At 37.1% G+C, this 21,734-nt stretch overlaps 1 protein-coding gene across 1 annotated transcript in view; it reads right to left on the minus strand.

Moving 5' to 3' along the window:
- The window catches only part of LOC104227233 (endoribonuclease Dicer homolog 3a), a 37,100-nt gene that overhangs the window by 10,352 nt on the left and 5,014 nt on the right, over positions 1-21,734 (minus strand). The window contains exons 7-17 of the mRNA XM_009779435.2: positions 21,602-21,733; positions 20,130-20,282; positions 17,574-17,703; positions 16,494-16,599; positions 16,194-16,386; positions 15,923-16,083; positions 15,624-15,842; positions 13,767-14,026; positions 4,455-4,726; positions 3,845-4,365; positions 3,649-3,743 (exon numbers count right to left, since the gene is read on the minus strand). Coding sequence (XP_009777737.1) covers positions 3,649-3,743; positions 3,845-4,365; positions 4,455-4,726; positions 13,767-14,026; positions 15,624-15,842; positions 15,923-16,083; positions 16,194-16,386; positions 16,494-16,599; positions 17,574-17,703; positions 20,130-20,282; positions 21,602-21,733 — 2,242 coding nt within the window. The remainder of the gene's footprint in view (positions 1-3,648; positions 3,744-3,844; positions 4,366-4,454; positions 4,727-13,766; positions 14,027-15,623; positions 15,843-15,922; positions 16,084-16,193; positions 16,387-16,493; positions 16,600-17,573; positions 17,704-20,129; positions 20,283-21,601; position 21,734) is intronic.

A 21,734-nucleotide genomic window follows, 5' to 3' on the forward strand; every position in this document is an offset into this window, starting at 1 on the left:
ATTAGATTGTGAGTCGTGTCAACTTGGGAAACAAACTCGAGCCACTTTTTCGCGTAGTGTTGAGAGTCGTGCAAAGTTTATTTTTTCTTTAGTTCATTCGGATATATGGGTTCCAAGTAGAGTCGGTTGAACTTTAGGATTTCGTTATTTTGTCAGTTTCATTGATGATTACTCAAGATATACTTGAATTTTTCTAATGAACGAGCGTTCTGAGTTGTTTTCTGCATTCCAGAGTTTTTGTGCTGAAATAAAAAATCAATTAGGCGTCTCTATTCGCATCTTTCGCAATGATAATGCCTTAGAAAAATCATCCTCCAATTTCAGCAATTTATGACTTCTCAGGAAATTATTCATCAAACATCTTGTTTGTATACCCCTCAGCAGAATGAGGTAACAAATAGAAAGAATAGGCACTTCATTGAGACTGCTAGCACATTTCCCATAAAGTCCCATGTTCCGCTGCGTTTTTGGGGCAATGCAGTTCTCACGACTTGTTATTTGATTAATCAAATGCATTCATCTTCCATCCAGAGATAAGATTCCGCATTCAGTATTGTTTCCTCAATCACCCTTATACTCTCTCCCCCCTCGTGTTTTTGGGAACACATGCTTTGTTCATAACTTAGCTCCAAAAAAAAGAAGATAAGTTAGCTCCTCATGCTCTTAAGTGTGTCTTTCTTGGTTATTCTCGAGTTCAAAAGGGATATAATTGCTACTCACCTGACCTTCCTAGGTACCTTATATCAGCCGATGTCATTTTTTGTGAGTCTCGGACTTATTTTACCTCTTCTAACCACCTTGATATATCTAAGGTCTTACATATACCGATTCTTGAGGAGTTTATTATAGCTCCTCCTATATCCTCGGCCACAAAAGTCTTACCCATACCGATATTTAAGGAATCTAGTGTTGCTCCTTCTAAATCTCTAACCACAAGAACACCACTCTTGACTTCTCGTCCGTGTCCAGCATCAGACCTAGTTGATTCACGTCCTGCACCTGGCCCTGTTCCTACCGCGGACTTGTCTCCTTCTAGTCCACCGATTGCACTTCGCAAAGGTATGTAGTCCACATTTAATCCTAATCCATATGACATATCATGTCAGTTTAAGTTATCATTGTTTGTCATCACCCTATTATGCTTTTGTATCTTCTTTGTCTTTTGTTTCCACCCCTAAGCCCATAGGTAAAGCATTGTCTCATCCAGGATGGCGATAGCTATGATTGACGAGATGTAAGTTTTACAAGCGAGTGGTACCTGAAGGAAAGTTCCTTCAAGTAAATTTATTGTTGGTTGTTGTTGGGTTTATGCAGCCAAAGTTGGTCCAGATGACCAGGGTTGATCGACTTAAGCCTTAAGGCCCGCTTGTTGCCATGGGGTATACTCAGATATTAGGACTTGATAATAGTGATACTTCAGTCCATCTCTTTCTATCCATGGATGTTGTTCGCCATTGTCCTATCTCTATCAGTTGGACATTAAGAATGTTTTTCTTCGTGGTGATCTTGAGGATGAAGTTTATATGGAACAACCACTTGGTTTTGTTGCTCATGGGGAGTCTAGTGACCTTGTATGTCAATTGTGTCGGTCACTCTATGGTATAAAACAATCTCCTCGAGCCTGGTTTGGTAATTCCGTACAATTATTCAGGAGTTAGGCATGACTCACAGTAAAGCTAATCACTGTGTTTTATCAGCATTTTGCTTCAAATCTGTATATTTATTTGGTGGTTTATGTTGATAATACCATTATTACGGGCAATGATCAAGATAGTATCACTAGTTTGAAGCAACACCTCTTTCAGCACTTCCAGACTAAGGATCCAGGCAGATTGAAGTGTTTTCTAGGTATTGAGATCGCTTAGTCTAGCTCAGGTATTGTTATTTCACAGCGGAAATATGCTTTAGACATTTCTGAGGAGATAGAAATGACGGATTGTAGACCCATTGACACTTCAATGGATCCAAATGCCAAACTTCTGCCAGGACAGGGGAAACTTTTAGGGATCCTGCAAGATATAGGCGGCCAGTTGGAAGTGGAATTACCTCACAGTGACTAGACCTGATATTTCCTTTCATGTGAGTGTTATAAGTCAATTTATGGACTGTCCTTGTGATAGTCATTGGGATGCAGTTGTCCAAATTCTTTGCTATATAAAATCAACCCCATGCAAAGGACGGTTGTTCGAGGATCGAGGCCATCTGCAGATTGTTGGATACAGATTGGGCAGGATCACCTTCTGATAAACGTTCTACATCCAAATATTATGTTTTAGTAGGAGATAATTTGGTGTCTTGGAAGAGGAAGAAACAGAATGTGATGGCCCCCTCTAGTGCAGAAGTAGCGTATCGAGCAATGGTTGTGGCAACGTGTAAGCTAATTTGGGTCAAACAGCTGCTCAGAGAACTAAAGTTTGGAGAGATTAGTCAGATGGAACTTGTGTGTGATAATCAAGCTGCCATTCATATAGCATCAAATCTGGTGTTCAATGAGAGGACTAAAGACATTGAGATTGACTGTCACTTCGTCAGAGAGAAGATACTCTCAGGAGACGTTATAAGTTCGTGAAGTCAAATGATCAGCTTGCAGATATTTTTACCAAGTGTCACTGGTCCTCGTATTAGTTACATTTGTAACAAGCTCGGTACATATGACTTATATGCACCAGCTTAAGGGGGAATGTTAGATAGTAATATATATATAGCAATATATTAGTGTCCCATGTTGGAGAATAAGTATTGGTGTTATGTAATGTCTGTATATAGATAGGGCTCAGTGTAAGACAATATAATATCAATAAAATATTCTCCAGTGCCTTTATTTCTCATACAAATTACTAATCACACAGCACTCTCCAGTAGAAAGTCCACAGCCGCCTAAAATAACTTCGGTTGGATATACTACAAGAACTATTTTAATTCAAGCAATTAAAACTGTACTTATGTCAATGGGTAAAAAATAAAAATAGCTAATACATTTTAAAGAGGTTATGAAGGACGCATGCTAATGTCTTTCTGTAATTGCTAACATAAATTTGCCTATTTACCCCAAGAAAAAAATATTTAGCCTATTTACAGATTAAGCGCACATGGGGTTTAATGTAATCCAAAGGCCATACTATGATCCTATAATCGGGAAAAGGCAAAGTGCTATTGGATTCAGTTAAGAGATCACAACTACTTTGGTGCTTAGCATTTCTCAAAACAATATCATCTATCTCCAACGAAGTTCACACAATCTCTGCACATGGTTTGTCACTGGTAATAAGTAAAACAACTCCCACAAATTTCCATGCTCTGCAACCTATAGCAAACATGTTTAGAATCTAACTAGGGGTAAAGACGTGGATCACTCCATTAATGGGGATTTAATGGAGTTGTACCGAGAATATATTTTAAGAAAACCATTGTCAGAAATTTACTTAGAACTAAAAACCTATCAAAAAGAAAAACTTAAATGGCACAAAGCTAATATATTTAAATTTGTTTGCTACTTTCTTTCCTTGTTTACTAGAAGGAAACTCCTAGGCAGGCTGTAATAGAAATGTTCTACACATCCTAGTGTGTCTTGTACTTCTAAAAATGATCTAAATTCCAAAAGAGATGGCCTACTTATAATAACCAAGAATCAGCAATAACTTGACAAACCTTCTTTTTGAAAATCCACAAGAAGATTGAATGCATTATGGCTTTGCTTTAGCAGCAACAAAGGCTGTCCAGGATACAGTAAAACAATTCCATACCTAATAAACAGAAACAGAAAAAAAAAACATTGCTAATTTAACATACTCGGGTCTTTTCAAACAGTAAATAAGAAATAGTAATTTAGGTAGAAGTTTCCTACTTTTTATGGAAGTAGTCAGCAAATGATGAAAAGGGTGACTGGGTAGCTTCTGAATTTACTTCGAAGGGGCTCTCTGCAGAAGTATTGACAACAGCATCCAGAACAGAATAGATTCTTCCAGTATGAATGGCCACAACAACCATGTCCTTAAGCTTGCTTCTACAGACTGACATATTGGCGAAGTGAATCAAATCTGTCTGATCGAGATCTACCATAAACGCTGCAGTCCTATCAACTAAGGAATTCTTCCGGGTAGTTTCAGATTGTTCAGCATTTAACCAAGCATTTCTTTTCAAAAATTTCACAACTGACACAGAAGATTCAATTCCTCCCCAATCTATTCTACAAGGTTCACAACTTGAATCTAAAGGATCCAGTGGTAGTAGCAAGTACATGTTCGATGGCTCCCATAAAGATTCATCTGTCTCAAGTAGAAATTTCCTTCCACCCGATGATTTAACAAACAATTTACCAAACACCCCATTAAAGAATAGTTCTTGGAAGAGTTTTGCTTTTGCCACCTGACAATGAAATTGTTTAATGCTTGTTAAATATGAAACACCAACATGATAGAATTATATAAACTCAAATTCTGTGGCTTGGTTCCAACCTGTTGAGCATCCAAATGGAGTTTCCCACAATGCGACACAGATGATTGGACAAACTTGGAGACTAAGAAGAGTTCAACTTCCACATTTCCCACATCATCATCTAGTTCTGATTGAAGCAAAAGGACAAAGCTGGAATAATTCACTTCTGGTATGTTGCAAGAGAAGTTCATTTTATACGCCTGAAATACTTCTCCATTAGGGTCATATCCCCATGTCCCGGATAATGCACTAATATGAGCTGTGCCGTGTAATTCTTTCAACTTTGTTGTTCCTAAAAACATATTAATGAGAATATAAACCTTCAATCACAATAAGCAAATAAACAAGGTTGAGCATCTACCAGGTATGAAAACAGGTGCAGCTTAACTGTGGTCTAGCTTTTAGTGTCACCTTAAGAATAAAAACTTACTTTCTTGTTCTTAGATTCTTCCATGAATTGCTATTTATTCAGAAAGAAGAATAGATCAAATATATTCACCGGGAATTCATAAGAGTCTCCAATGATATGTGAACTTTAATCGGTATAGGGCATGAAAGTGGCTGGATGAATTTTCTAGAGCAATATTTGTGTTGACTTCACATCAATAGAAAATTTCATAACACCCTTGAGATTCATGGAGTTGAAAGTTTATTTATCATAGAAGCTTTCAGTTGATAATTACACTGAGTTTCCTGGCTTCAAAAGCTACGAAGGATTTATCATATTAATATATTTACCTTTGGCATATGCAACCTAAACATAAGCAGTTGGTTATTTGAAAGATTTTTGCTCTGTTCAACTGCACAAAAATTTTTGAAACTGTCTCTTCCACCATATTGACTTCCTCCTCTTCCTTTATTTTGTTTTACTTTTTTACTCAAGAGTTCTTCTCTACTGTCTTGAGATGTGTTATTTGATGTACAACGAGCTAATTCTACATCCTGACGACATGCATTAAATATTGTAATAATACTAGATGGTAATAGTGTTGATTGACTTAATTATTAGGAAAGACTTGATTCTGTTGATGCAGCATCATCCTACTTTAAGTTCGAGAACATGTGGCTGCAGCAAGATGGATTCATTGATATGATAAAGGATTGGTGGCAGAACTACATGATCGGTGGCTCGCCTGATTTCATTCTCGTCCAAAAATTGAGGAACCTGAAGAAGGATATTAGCAAATGGAACAGAGAGGTTTATGGCAGAATGGATGATAGAAGAGACAAAGCACTTGATGAACTTTCAGTCCTTGAGCAGGCCATAGAAAACAGAGTCTCTACACAATCTGAAAAACAAAGGATTCTGAGTTTGAAATTGGAGCTGCAGAACTTGGCCAAAGCTGAGGAGATCTCGTGGAGACAAAAGTCTAGATGCCGGTGGCTCAAAGGAGACAGGAACACTAAATACTTCCAAAAATTGGCCAATTCAAATAGAAGACACAACAGTATAGACAAGCTCAAGGTGGGTAGTGAAGTAATTGATGACAAGGAGTTGATCAAGGAAGAAATCCTAAATTACTACAAGAACCTGTATACTGAAAATGAAGTTTGGAGACCTACAGCAAATTTTGAGGAGGTGGCCAGAATTTCAGCAGTTGACAACGAAATGCTAGAAGCTGTTTTGATGAAGAAGAAGTGCATACTGTTATCCAGTCTTGTGCACCAGATAAAGCACCAGGTCCAGATGGTTTTACCATGGTTTTCTTTCAAAAAGCATGGGACTTTATCAAGCCAGAAGTATTGGGGGCTCTCAACCACTTCCACCAACACTGCCATATGATCAAATCATGCAATGCTTCATTCATCGCACTAATTCCCAAGAAGAAAGGAGCTATGGAGTTGAGAAACTATAGGCCAATTAGCCTCATAGGAAGTGTGTACAAAATTATCTCAAAGCTTCTAGCAGAGAGATTGAAGAAGATTATTGGCAAGGTGGTCTCTTCCCATCAAAATGCCTTCATAAAACACAGGCAAATCACAGATGCCTCACTGATTGCCAATGAAACCCTTGACTGGAGGATTAAAAGCCGTGAACCTGGTGTGATGTGCAAGCTTGACATAGAAAAGGCATTCGACCAGCTAAACTGGTCCTACCTCATCTCTATTCTTAGGAAAATGGGAGTCGGAGACAGATGGATAAGATGGATCAGATTCAGCATCTCAACTGTGAAATAATCAATGATAGTCAATAGGGGTCTAGTGGGTTTCTTCTCTCCTCAAAAAGGGATCAGGCAAGGAGATCCCCTCTCCCCTTTTTGCTCATTATAGCAATGGAAGGACTGAGCAAAATGTTGGATAAGGCCAATCAATTGCAGTGGATTCAGGGCTTCAAAGTGGGTACTAACATCGGAAACTCAGTCACAGTGTCGCATTTGCTATATGCTGATGATACGCTCATCTTTTGTGAGCCTGCTACATCACAACTTCTGTATTTGAATTTGACACTTCTCCTCTTTGAGGCACTATCAGATCTACATATCAACATGTCGAAAAGTGTCATGTACCCGGTCAAGATGTGCCTAACCTAGAAGAATTGTCCAACATTATGGGTTGTACAATTGGGTCATTTCCCACCACCTATCTAGGTCTCCCTCTTGGTGCCAAATAAAAGAACACTGAAATCTGGAATGGGGTCACTGACAGATGCAGTATCTCTCCATGGGAGGGAGACTAACTCTCATCAATAGTGTCCTTGATAGCATCCCCACTTACTACATGTCATTATTTCCCATCCCTAGCAAGGTACTTAAGAAACTAGACAAGATCAGGAGAGACTTTCTCTGGGAAGGAAACAGCTCCCAGCAGCTCCCACAAATACCATCTCGTCAAGTGGTCCAAAGTCACACAATCAAAAAGCAATGGAGGGCTGGGTATTAGAGACTTGGCCTCGCACAACAAAAGTCTGCTCATGAAATGGCTATGGAGGTTCGGTACAGATGAGTCAAGCCTTTGGAAAGAAGTAATTCTTGCTAAACATGGTAGAAGGGACAACTGGAGAACAAATACATCTACGTCATCTCATGGGGTTGGCCCTTGGCAGCACATCAGCAAGTTGGGAAATGAATTCTTTGAGCAAGTATCTTTCGGGGCTGGGAATGGTTTGAACATTAGTTTCGGGAAGGATAAATGGTTAAACAATACTCCACTCATGGAGGTCTACCCAAATTTATTCCAGATTGCCCAAGATAAGAATTCCTCTATTGCTCAAAACAGATGTGGAAATAGTTGGAATGTATTATTCAGAAGATATGTTCAAGATTGGGAGTTAGATAGTGCGTTAGAATTACTAGCTAGTTTGGAGAGGTGCACCATTGATGAAACCAAAGCTGACAGACAAAGTTGGGGAGACAACAAACTTTTCACTGTGAAGGAATGCTACCAGCTTTTAAGTTCTCAGAATCAGATAATTGATTCCTGGCCTTGGAAGCAAATCTGGAAGACCAAAAAGCCAAATCTGGAAGACCAAAATGCCTACAAAGGGCATCTGCTTCAGCTGGATTGCGCTTAAGAAAGCATGTTTAACACAAAACGACCTCAACAGACGGGGTTTTAAATTGGTAAATAGATGCTATATGTGTCAAAGCAGCTCCAAGTCAGTCAGCCATCTGTTTTTGCATTGTAGAGTGACCAACGAACTATGGAATATGTTCTATTCTCTCGTTGGCATTCAATGGGTCATGCCACAGCATGTTGGTGAAGCATATGCAAGCTGGAGCCTATGGAGAGTTGAAAAGACCATCAAGAAAATATGGGTGATGATCCCTGCAGTTATTTTTTGGTGCTTATGGAATGAAAGGAATCATAGATGTTTTGATGGAATCTCAACTCCAACTCACTCTCTAAAAACTAGATGTCTCATTAACCTTTTTTGCTGGACTAACTTAATTCCTGTAATTAGCTTTGATCAATTTTTTGATTTTGTTAGTTCCCTGATGTTTTGATGTAAAGGGGCTAACAAACTAGTATTTTTGTGCTCTAGTGCTTCTGTTCTTTTGTAACTTTGCATCTTCTTGATGCCTTTTATTAATGAAACACCTTACTTCATAAAAAAAAAAAAAAGACATGATACTGTTGATTGGATTTATTATTAGGAAAGAATTGATTCTGATTGAGATTTTATTTTATTATGATTGATATAATTGATTATAAATTGATTGTAATTGATTATAAATTTATTACCAGTCAGGAATTGGATTCTTCAAATCTTGAAATTTGGTTGGTGGATCATATAAATTCTTTGTTAAGGTTAGTCAAAGACAGCTCAGTTAATTTTGTCGGTTTGTCAAATTTACAAAATAAAGTAAGACATGGATAGTGAAGAGTCGACATACAACTCTAGCAAACATGAAAGTTAAACAATACTGATTCAATGAGAAAGAGGCGAGTCTTGAACACAAGAACATAGGATCAGTGTAAGTTTAGGCCAAGAAATTCAGTAGAAACATATCATTTATCTGTTTTGTTACTTTCTGTTATGTTACTCCCCAGACCCCACTTGTGGGATTACACTGGGTTGTTGTTGTTGTTGTTACTTTCTATCTTTGTGGAGTGTTCAGGTGGTTTTACATAAGTCTTACTACTTTTTTATGCTTTTGGAATTATGTCAAAAATATTCCACCAAATTTGATGCTCTTATTAGTGTAAACAATTCTAAGGTTATTTAAGTCATTTTAACATAAAAAGAGCGTATTAGCATTTTTTTTATCAAAAACTGCAGCAACTTATTATCGATTTCAGCACTTGTACCCAAACAAGTAATTGTTTATTTATTAAATCAGTTTCAGCACTTAAAAGTGCTTTTCAGCACCTAATGCTTATCAGCTAGTTCAAATCAGCTAATCCAAATGGACTCTTAGAACTTTTGAATGGTCAAATATGTTTTATAGCCCATAAAAGTTAGGCTCTTTTTATGTTAAAAAAGTACCAATACTATTGTCATTTCTAGTACTGAATTGAATTTTTTTGTTAGCATTAGTATTAATTTGATTTTGCTTTGGGCTTTATTTGAGTTACTAACTTTTTTGGGCTATAAAACATATTTGACCATTCAAAAGTTCTAAGAGCCCGTTTGGATTAGCTGATTTGAACTAGCTGATAAGCATTAGATGCTGAAAAACACTTTTAAGTTAAATATCCAATACTATTGTCATTTCTAGTATTGAATTCAATTTTTTTGTTAGCATTAGTATTAATTTGATTTTGCTTTGGGCTTTATTTGAGTTACTAACTTTTATGGGCTATAAAACATATTTGACCATTCAAAAGTTCTAAGAGCTGATTTGAACTAGCTGATAAGCATTAGGTGCTGAAAAACACTTTTAAGTTTACATATCTTGACTGATTCTATAAGTTTATTACATCTTAACTTGTCCATGCTGAAAGCCCTAATTTTTTAGGGTTCTTCGTTTGGTTATGTGTATTAGCATGACTGACCAGTTCTCATTTTGAGTTTCTGTGATTTCTCGTGATTATCTTGCCTTGATATGTTTCTACTGAGTTTCTTAGCCTAAACTTACACTGATCCTATGTTCTTGTGTTCATCTTGACTTTTCAAGACTCGCCTCTTTTTCATTGAATCAGTATTGTTTAACTTTCAAGCATTTAGTGATATTCTCTCCAGCATTAAAGTGTTGATCCAGCATTGAAGTCACAAGTGTGTCAAGAACAAGAAGACAACTCCACTAAAGGATCAGTTTCACAATGAGCCTGTGTATACGTAGTTGATTTGTAATCTTGTTATTTGTTATTCATTGTAACTCCTATCTTGCTTTCTTAGAAGTTGTGTTTTAGGAAATCCAAAATCACAAACCTTCTAAGTTTGTGTTGTGACTAGAGTTAGTCATAAGTTAAAGTCTTTGTAACTAGAGAATGACAAAGTGGCTTGTGGTAAGAGTAATTAACGGTGTTATCAATTATAGTTGAAAGAAATACAAAAATTCTTAATGTAATCAGTTTTCTTTATTTTCAATCTAGACATTGAAATTTTAACGTTTGTTGACTTGGTTGTACAGGTGCATGCCTAGAAACTCATCTAGAACTGGTGAAGTATTTGAAGCATTATCAGATCCCAAGAACGTTTTCAAGGCCTTGAATCGGGCCAACTGAAAAAACAAACAACAACAATCAACTGAACAACTCGAACCAGACATGGGGGATAACGAACATATAGGACTAAAAATATAAACTTGCTCCCACTGATCTTTTGGTATATACACCGATCAACGGTATTTTCCACAAATCCAAAAGATGTTATGGTATCATTAAACTTTATATACCATTGTCGTGAGGCTTGTCTAAGTCCATATATTGACTTCTTCAGTTTAGACACCATTTGACCTTTTCCTTGGCGCTGAAGGGTTGCGGAGACAACCAAGAGACGCCACGTGTCATGGACATTAAATGAAAGAGACAATTGAAGCATCAGTTCTAGGGAAAAATTAATGGCGGCAAATATTCCCGCTTTAATAAGGTCCACTTCCCAAATATTCTATTGATAAATAAATGGCAAGTGGGGTGACTATCTGTATTGGGAAAAATTAAGTTTATATATGGAATTCATTATAAGATGACACGTAGTCATAGAACCTAGTGTATAAATACTTTTGCTTCGGGATGTAAGAAACACACAGAAATCCAAGAAGCATTTTCTTCTTCTCAAAATCTACATGGTATAGGTGAGTTAACTCCCTCGCAGCACTAGAGTTCTGTTTTTATCAAAGAGGCCGAGAACCACTGCAACATAAACTCCGATCAGTTTTTTTTTTTTTGGAATTTTCTTTTCTGTTGGGGTCACTGGAACATTCCGAGCCTATCCCTACCAGTTTTGATTTTTCCATTCACCGGAGTGAAGCTTCCGTCTAGAAAGATTATTTTTGAGCAATTTTCTTTTGATTAGGCAGAAAATATGAAGACATTCAAGGAAACGGTTTATGGAGAAATCTTGTCTTCAGATGAAATTCAGCTTCTCCGTCGCCTCCTACCCAAAGTTGACTCCGCTAATGTTGCCACATCCCATTATGTGCAATCAGGTAATGCCTTTGCTGCTCACCTTAATTCTTGGATTGTTGATTCTGGTGCAAATAGACACATGGCAAGCTCTTCTAAAGGCATTCAAAACTAACTCCTAATATTAAACTATCATTCGTATCCATGTCCTGGAGTTTCCTATCAATCTTTTATTTGTTAGTGCCATCACCAAAGCTCTAAACTGTAAAATTGAGTTCTTTCCCAAACATTTTCTTTTCCAAGATCTTCAAACAGGGAAAAGGATTGGCAGTGGTAGATTGCGTGATAACTTTTATATACAACAACATACCCAGTGTAATCTCACAAGTGATGTCTGGGGAGGGTGTACGCAGTCCTTACCACCCCTACCTTTAAGAAGGCAAAGAGGTTGTTTCCGATAGACACTCGACCCAGGAAAGATAAATGTAAGGGGCAATAACAAGCAAACCAAATCTGACAACCGAAGCGAAAATACAAAACTAACACTAAGGAATGCAAACAGAAAATCAAAACAAAGGCAGTAACAAGTAATAACAGAAGTCTAGAGATACGAAAATACACAAAGGACACTACGTGATGTATCAAAGCTACTGCTACAAACACGGACACTGCTCGACTACCTAACCATTTACCTTTATTCTCAACCTCCATACCTTTCTATCCATGGCCATGTTCTCAGTAAGCTGGAGCAACGCCATACCTCTCCGTTGGCCCTCCAATGCCAACCTCTCACACCTCCTCACTGGTGCATTTGTGCATCTCCTCCACATGGCCGAACCATCTAGCCTCCCGCATCTTGTCCTCCATTTGAGCCACGCCCACCTTGTGCCGGATAACTTCATTTCTAATTATATCTAACCTGGTATGCTCGCACATCCATCTCAACATCCTCATTTCAGCCACTTTCAACTTCTGGATATGGGGAGTCCTTGATTGGCCAACACTCCGTCCCATACAGCATAATCGGTCTGACCACCACTCTATAGAATTTTTCTTTTAAGTTTTGGTGGCACATTCTTATCACACAGAACACCGAAAGCGAGCCTCAAAACTCTGGTCAAGCCTTTTTTTGGGGAAAGTAAGAATGTCAACCAAGAAATAATACAGAGGCATAGACAGTTAAGACACCCATCATTCTTTGTTTTGAAGAAGTTATATCCCGATTTCAAAGATTGAATTTGAATCTTTGTTCTGTTATGCGTGTGAATATGCCAAACATACTAGAAACTCTTACTCTGTGAGTGATAATAGAAGCACAACTATGTTTATGACTATTTATTCTGATGTATGGGGTCCTACTCAAATTGTTTCTTTGTCTGGTAATCGATGGTTTGTTACTTTCATTGACTGTTGCACTAGGATGACTTTGGCATATTTGTTAAAAGCCAAAACTGAAGTTTTCTCTTGTTTTCAGTCATTTCATAAGATGATTTGTACTCGGTTTGATGCCATAATAAAAATCTTGAGAACTGATAATGGCACCATTTTTCCGATAGTTGCTCCTACAGCACTATCCCGACGACCGTTTACTGCTGCTTTTCTATGTTCAAAGTGAACAAATTTAAGTTGGATTACTCACCTATCAGTTGTCGCGCTTCTTTCCACTAATTGTTTCGATGGCACCATTTCTTTCTGGCCATTCTTGTCATCATGATTCAGACGATCAAAATTTTCCCTGCAAGATTCTATAGATTTTTAAAGGAATGTTTTCCTATAGTTTGTCCTATAGCACTATTCTGACGATTGCTTACCTCTGGTTTTCTATGTTCAAAGTAAAGAAATTCAAGTTGATTTACTCACCTTGAGTTTGAAGAGACATTTGGAATATTAAGTGTTAGTGTTATAATGTTAGAGTTAGAATAATAGAAGAGTTCATTCTCAACAAAAAAAAAAAAAGAATATCATATTTGCTAATAAAAAAGATAATATAGAAATATTAAGTTCTTGTTTCAAATATTATCCCACAATTGGGGAAATATCATGGACAATGTTTTTGACACCTAAAAAAAGGAATGTGTATTATGTTGTCATTAATACATCTTACCTTTTTACGAATATTATAAGAACCCAAGAGCTGTCAACATTGAAAATATTGTTCTATGATAATAAGTCTCCCAACAAATTGGGCGCAACTTCGCACGCATTTCAACAAGGAATGGATTTGTCATTTATGTTTAACTACTTGATAAAGGAAGGATTAAAGAATCATGTCAAGTGAATCTTAAGATAGCCCACGGTCCCATTAAATGTTGCTAGAGTGTAATTTGATGAACTCAAAAGCACAGAAGACAGAGGTCAAAAGTTAAAAGCTTATTCCTGTTTACCTGCCCCTACATGTTTGTCCTGCACATGCAAATCACTTTTGGAAGGCTTTTCATTGAGAGGAAGAAGATGATCATTCAGAGCACCTATCTGATGCAGCTTCTTACATGCATCCAAGCAGACGAGCTGTCTTGACAATTGAATATTCCTGCATTCCGGACCAACCATTGTTTGGAAAGCTGCATTTGTAGGTAACGTCAATTTACACTGGTACAAGTCCCCAGACAAGATGTACTCAAAATTGGGCTTTGGAGAGAAGAACCTGTGAGAAAAAATTTTATCATATTTTTAGACAATAAACAGATAAGATTCCATCATTCTGTTCTATGTATACTCTTAATCTGGAATATGAGAGTAAAATCGGGACGTATCGAAAAGCATCAAATTTGTTAAATGTAAGAGGAGAACTTAAAGCCAAGAGCAACATTTTCATACAGAACGGAAAATTTAAAACTGATGACCCCCGTGACATAAACATTTATTGAAAGCAAGAATTGCCCTTGCACAGGCAAATGTGAAACATATTTGTGTTGTATGCCTAATTCAGACAGCAAGTGAGACACCCATCACTTGAAAATATAAGACCTCGTTGTTGAAGAAGTGTCTACATAATGTACACCAAAAGGTTTCTTTGGAGAGGATCCAGTAACAGAAGTTTGAAGTGGTAAGGGGAAAAAATCAGCACAATAGAGAGGAGACGCACTGGAAGCTAGATTCACTGGACTTGTGTTGCATATTGTATACGGATGACTCAAGGTGTCTGATTCACCTTGACCTGTACATTCAGGAAATGCATACACCACAAAAAGGTAGGGACAAGTAACATAAATCTGATAAATAGTTTAGCATATCAAATATGAGGATCAAAATTTATTGTGATTAAACATAAGTGGTAGTACGTCATCAGTGCACAGTGGCCTTAGGCTACAACCCAAAAGAAACTTATCATTTATCTTCTTTCAACCACCACGGACTTAAAAAAGCCTAATGGTTGTAGAGAATGAAGAGAAGGAAAAGTGTGTTTTGCACAAAAGCTGTCTTCTTCAGTATCACTTAGCCACTGATTTACTGTTACATTTTCTTTTTTCTTTTAAGTTTCCCATTTCTTTTTTTTGTTTTTGGATTAGTAATAGGCATCTTAAAGAAGCCTAATGGTTGTAGATTATGAAGAGCAGAAAACGTGCTTTTTGCACACAAGCTGTCTTCCATTTGTGCAACAGCCAAGATTTACGCTATTTTCTTTGTCTCTTTTCCTCCAGTTATTTTCTTGTTTCATTTTTTTTCTTTTGTTTTTTTGGATTAGTACCTTGAATTTCGGAAGTCTTGTAACAAATGAAAACACTAATATCGATGATGGTCCAATATGAGATGTAAATAGACTGTATCCCACTTAAAGTCCCATACACAAACCTCCTGTTCTCTCATGCCAGTACACTGGCTAAGTAAAAAGGATTTTGCATACCACAGGCCTATCCATGAGTTACTGAGCTTAGGGTTCATGTATGAGGCAGAGAGCAGTGGGACAGTTATTGGAAGCCAACAGGTGTCAACTACAAAATTTTGAAGCAAACAATAGAATGAGGAAATTGAAGTTGATAGTAATTGATGATAGTAGTGTTCCAGTCTAGATCCTTCTTGCGCTCAAGTATATCGAAACAGTCACATCATGTAACCAACTGTTCCAAGATTTCTATATCCTTCCAAGAAAAAGATATTCGTTCCCAAACAGCTCTAAGCAGGAAACACATCAAAACTCGTTATAATCTAATATGGGGTCCTGGATTCTGGTTTTAACCATAAATTTGTGTTCGCTCATAAAAAAAATTCATTATTTGAGTTGAAGATATGAGAATCCATACTTATCTCCGGGCAGCATTTCACAGTATTTATTCAAGAGACTGACACTAGAATCTGCAGTTACTGAAGCTCCAGTTGCCTCCACATAATATGCATTAGTTTCCTTCACTAGACAAGGTTTCACAACACAAACATCAGGGTCTCTTTTTATAGCTGTATCTGTCACAGAATATTCACTCCTAATGATATCAAACATCTGTTCTCTGTGCTTCATGTTTCCCCTGAAATCAAAATCAAGGTTAGACACTTGAAATAACAGATTTATGAAAGCCAAAAGCAGGTCAGTATGCAGTTCCTTCACCTCTCAAGCATTAGTATATACAGAGATTCAGTCTGACGAGCTCGTCCCCTAGACTGGACATAACTTCGAACTGTTTTTGGTAAATCAAACCGTATCACAGAAGAACAGTGCGGCACATCAATTCCCTCCTCAACCACATCAGTAGCAAATAATAAATTGACCTGTAATGATAAAAAGAATAGGGAAAAATATAAGATAAGAACAAACTAGTTAAAGGGACTCACCAGAAAGTATTTATTTCAAATCTAATGGGATGTATACATGTACGTACCTTTCCAGAGCGAAAACATTCCAAGGTTTCTTTTTGCACTTTTGGTGTCAGTGCATCAACTGATGTGTTTGTTCCAGTCAAATATGCTATTGTGAAATCTGAAAACCAGGTCATTGTCTTCATAACTCTTTCAATTACTTTAGCTGTGATAATTCTTTCGACAAAAACGAGACAGCGTACTTGTGTAGCTTTCCTGCATGCATGGATTGGAGCTTTAAGCTTGTGGAAAGAGAATACCAAGAAGACACATCTAAAGACAGTAATATGTTTCGTAATAGAACAAGATGTCGAGTTAATTACCTAAGGGATTTAAAAATTTCAAGAAGCACATGCAGTTTTGAAGATATAAGGCCCATTGACAGTGTAGCTGACGAGTCATATCCAACATCTAGAAGACTCTCACAGTCTGGGGAAATGAAATAAATCAAAACTTGCCAAGAACTCAAAACTCAAAATCTGGAATTTTTACAAGTGTTAATATGGTAAAAGCCAAATCAGCAGGATTACGGGAAAATTCAATTATTATCTACTTCAGAACAGACAAGAGCCAAAAAGATGGAGCAGAAGCTATCTAGCAGTGTTTACACTAATTGACCCATAAAAAGCATAACCAATCAGCAGAAACAACACTTTACAGGAAACAAACCAAGTTACAATTTTGTCAAAGCTCAGAAGAAATTGTAACACAATGATACTTTTTTTTATAAGGGAAAAGAACAAGAACAAAAGGATATAGAAAGAATGAATGTGATATATATAGCTGTCCTGATTGATGGATTAGTTGACATAGAAGGTTCTATGGAAAAATATAATGATCTTGATTCAATAATTTCCACAGGTCTAGAAAACAAGTAGCATGTAGTGATAAAAGATGTGCATGTAAATGAAAGGAACATGCATAATTTATGACATAGTAAAATAGAGTGAGCAAGAAATGATCTCCGAAAAGGTGGTTTTATTTGAAAAAAAAAAGGGAGAAAGAAAAAGATATCAATTACAATACAGTCAATAAAAGAACCTTTTTTGATAAGGACAGTCAATAGAAGAACCTTATGAGCTCCTGGTACACTAAAAGTAATGTGTAACATTTGCAAGGAAACTGAGGAAGCAACAAGGAGCTGAACGAATACTCCCACTGTTTCAGATCAAAAGAAAAACAGATTCTTAACAAGAAATCTATGTCGGAAATGATGGAACTATGGCAAACCCTCCACCGGAAAGAATCATAAGTCAAGTTCTGTTACCAGGATGATAGAATATACTTGTTTGCAATCGAAGAAGAACCCAAAAAAGAACCGTAAAAACAATAGTGATAACGATTACAACAAAGAGGTCTGCAAACATATCTGCATAAACAATACATAGAACAAACTCAAGTACCTTGTGGCATTGATTCCTGAATAATTGACAATGCCTCTTCCAAGAAGTATCTCTGTTGGAGAGAACTTTTCCTAAGAATCTCATTTTCCTCTTTGTCATCAGGGACATTTCCCAAACAGACTGTAACAGCCTACAATACGAGAGATGAAAAAACTATCAGAGCCAAATTTAAGAAACTCCAAAACAATAGTAGATAGATTTGAAAGGAATGTCAGAAAAGGGATGTAGAACTCTTGAAGAAAACATAGAAGCTGGTAGAGATAGCCAGAGTTTAGAAAAAAGTCCCGATAGTCCAGTATAGACCCAAGCTTACAACCAACTAAATGTGTCTTCTTCCCACTATAGTGAATGTGTCTTCTCGGCCAGTAAGTCTAACCTCAGGGATCAAAGGGCGAGCAGCCTCCAGGTTTAATGATTTGGTGGGATCTACAGATGTGGTAGCTGGTGAACCGATTATTCTTCTTGCACGAAGATTCAGACAATACCGAGCCATAGGCAGCCACAAAATGCAGGGATGCTGAGTTCATCAATTGGATAGAGGCCAAGAAAGCACATTGAAGCAACAGAGAAAAAAGAATTCAAGTACACTAGTCATGCGAAAAGAACACCTTTCATAAGGTCACTGTTGACCACATTACAATTCACTCAGTGAGGACTCAATTCTTTTAAGTTTTCCTAATTCTTACTTTGATTTGCTATATTGGAAGGTGAGACGTCCAATAGGTTTCCTCATTTCTTTTGGAAAGAGAGAAATAGGAGGGCTTTGAATGGGATAGAGAAGGACTTTGTACACTTGAGGAATAGCCTCTTATCCCTCATTTCATTTTGATGCACCCATGAGGTTCCTATTTGTATAGAAGATTGGGTGTCGTTCGTTAAAAAGAAAGACACATCTTTTTGTAAGGTTTTCTGCTTTTTGGTATACTACTTGTATACGGGTGCTTGTTCGCCCTTCATTAATAAAATTTTATTATCCTATTAAAAAAGTCCAACATGTTTCCTTAACTTTCTAGGAAAAGAACTCCACTTTTTGCTTTTGGACAGAATAAGATATTTTGTTAGTAATAGATGATTAATGAGAGAATAAGGATACTCATTGATACAGGTCGATGAATAAATCAAAAACACCAGCTTTTTTGAAAAAAATAGTACATCAAAAGCAGTTTTATATGAGCTTAGATTCCATGAAGTAACTCTTTGCAGCAACCATATACCATAGACTTTCAGGAATAAAGTGATCTTCACGCAAACAAGGCAAGCATTCAAGAAGGGCAAGCAAGCACAATCCGGAAGAACAAAAAGGATTTCCTTAATTTGGATAAGTAAATTTTAGTCATAAATGAGCATTAAGCTAGTGCCACGTAGGTATACAACTGGCAATAGCTCCAAGGACCTCAAAAAAAATATATGAAGCTACCTGAAACAAAAGGTTACGCCAACTAACCTAATCCATGGTGGGTATGATTACCTTCGTCTTTAAGGGATCTCTTAGATTACACCGGACAGAAATCTTTTTTTGGCTCATTGCCTGATTTTATTAGGTAAAACACCCTTATTTACGTCTCGGTTAGCTTGACTAAGAACTAAAAGAAAATTGTGCAGAAACTTTTGGAAGCCAACTTGAATAAAAAACGAATCCTGCACTTTTACGTTTTCTTTTTGAAAAAAATATAATTTCCATTAGTATTTACTCCAATAGATCTTACATATCACGCGTGCAATGGTATTGGAGTATGTAAAATGGCATCTGCAGTCCTTGTAATGACTTCTTTTTCTTTACTTTTATATGTGTGTGTGTGGGGGGGGGGGGGGGGCTCCATTTTGTCCCTGCCATATGCACCAATAAAGGCATTCAGGAACGAATTCTGGAAACTCTTATGAAGCTACCCACACAGACTCCATGGCAAGAGGACTTCTAACAGAAGTTGGAAGAGCCATGGAATACCTCCAGTGACATAGATTAGCGTGCAACAGTGCATGGAACATGATTGACTGCTTGTTCAACTTTCATACAGAAATACATCCATTAACAAGGACTTATTTTCCCTTTTTTTCCAAGGCTATCCCCTGTTAAGGGAGTCTTGAAACCAGAATTCTAACACAGAAGAGAAGGTTTTCTAAGACCTTTGCTTTGCCGAATAATTCTCCAAGGGAAAGAATAAAAAGATGTCATATAACGCATGCTCCAGCTATAAACATAAATTCTATTGAGTTGTGTAAATTGCCTCATTTAAAAGCTGAAATAATTAGAGAGGTGGCAAATTTCTTTATTTTAAAGTCTATATTGTGTCCCCCATATGCTGGCCTTTTACATGAGCCAAATTCTTTCATGGCCAAACACGCGGAATTGTTTGACCGCTTCCTCTAAAGTTTAAGCTAGTAGAAGATGTGATATATGTCTATATGTATGAATGAATGTGTATGCTTCCATAAACAGAAACAGAAGATGAAAGTTATTTCCATCATTGGAGTAGCTAGATGCATGCATGCCCTTCAATTAGTGCGTATTTACCATGAAATGAAAGCAAATAACAGAACGTGAAACTACAATCATACCTCATACGCACATATGATGCCTAGATTTTCAAGGCAACACAATATCTTTGCATAAAAATTGGATAATCTCTTCCGAAGCTTCATATAGTTGTCATCTGTATCTTTGTACTGACTTGATACTGACAGCTGCAAGTCAACTAATGCAGCATCAAACTGTTCATGAAAATTAGGAGAATCAAGTATAAGGGACTTGAGCTTTGAAAAAAAGTTAGCGCGTCAGATTCCCAAGAAGCATATTATTCATTCGGGGAACTGTGTCAACAAGTACTTCATAATCAACATCCAGAAAAGCACCAAGGATTACTGGATAAGCAATGTATCTTTCCCAATATCTAAGTACACAAGCAAGCGCATGGCTACATACACTTTAGTACCCACTCCAGAAAACGAGTAGAGGAAGAGTGAGGGCAAAATTTGAAGGTTATGGATGAGCTTAAAATTCCTGGAGTTCAGCAGAACATTAATCATTTAAGTTTTTGGAAACACCAAACATATTGAAAGCGAAGATTGAACTGTGCCCTTTCATAGGAAAACATCAAGACACTGAGGATCCTTATAGATCAGTAAAACTCACACACCCAAAACCATCTAGTAGGTCTGCAATAAGACCACATAAGGGGAAGTAAAGATAAAACCTACAGGCACCCTCTTAAAGTTTTAACCCAACTCACAAAAACTTTATATTCTTTTTTCTTTTTCTTTCCTTTTAAGTAGTCATCGTCTGACCAATCATCTCGGACACCAGAGCGCCTGTCCCTGCCCATTTTGTCTCGCCCTAAATGGAATGGCTCTCTTATTTACGCTGCGCCCCGACCAGAGTCCCCACGTCACTCAACAATTTCTGCTTCTCCCAATGGGAGCCTTTACTAGTAAGGGAGCATGGAACAGGGGAGGCGGATCACAACGGTCCCTACTGTTTATTATCTCTACTAATTTAGTTTCTGTTAGATAGTTGCTTAGATATGTAAATATATCATAATGCATATACCGAAGTCAAACATCAGTCAAATGTACAATATACATTGTAAAGTAGTCTAATAAAAGCCTAGGTGTAAGACGATTGTATTCACATATAGTCTCAATCTTTTCTCTCGTATCTCTTAATTCTCATGGTAAGTTGTATATTTACAAGTGACCTGAGGAGGAAACATGGTCGTCATAGATTTGCCAGTGATACTGGATGTAAACATTGTAAAATGTGCTTATAAATGCTTTTAGGCATAGGAAGGTTGTCTTTATGCTCTTTCTCAATTATCTTTTCCCTTTCTCTTATTTCTCACAATTCTAAACGTTCATTTATTTTTTTTTAAATATTATTAATGAACAATGGTCAGAGATCACCCTTGATTTCAAAATCTAAAGATTGCAGACACGAAAGAAAAGAAAATAAACATAAAGAACTACATGGATATAGATTACAATGTACGGACCATATCAGTTATTTAATATGGTATAGTCATTTGGGCGTTTACCTTTGACCATGAAGCTTCCAATTTTGCCTTTATTTCTAAATTCGAAGACACTATTGGATCATAGAATTTACAAGTCTCCTTTGCGGAAGGAACAAATTCGCCCAGCCCCACCCTCTCCTCTGTTGCATATATC

Source organism: Nicotiana sylvestris, chromosome 8 (genome assembly GCF_000393655.2).
Source record: "Nicotiana sylvestris chromosome 8, ASM39365v2, whole genome shotgun sequence".
In the NCBI taxonomy this organism is placed as follows: domain Eukaryota; kingdom Viridiplantae; phylum Streptophyta; class Magnoliopsida; order Solanales; family Solanaceae; genus Nicotiana; species Nicotiana sylvestris.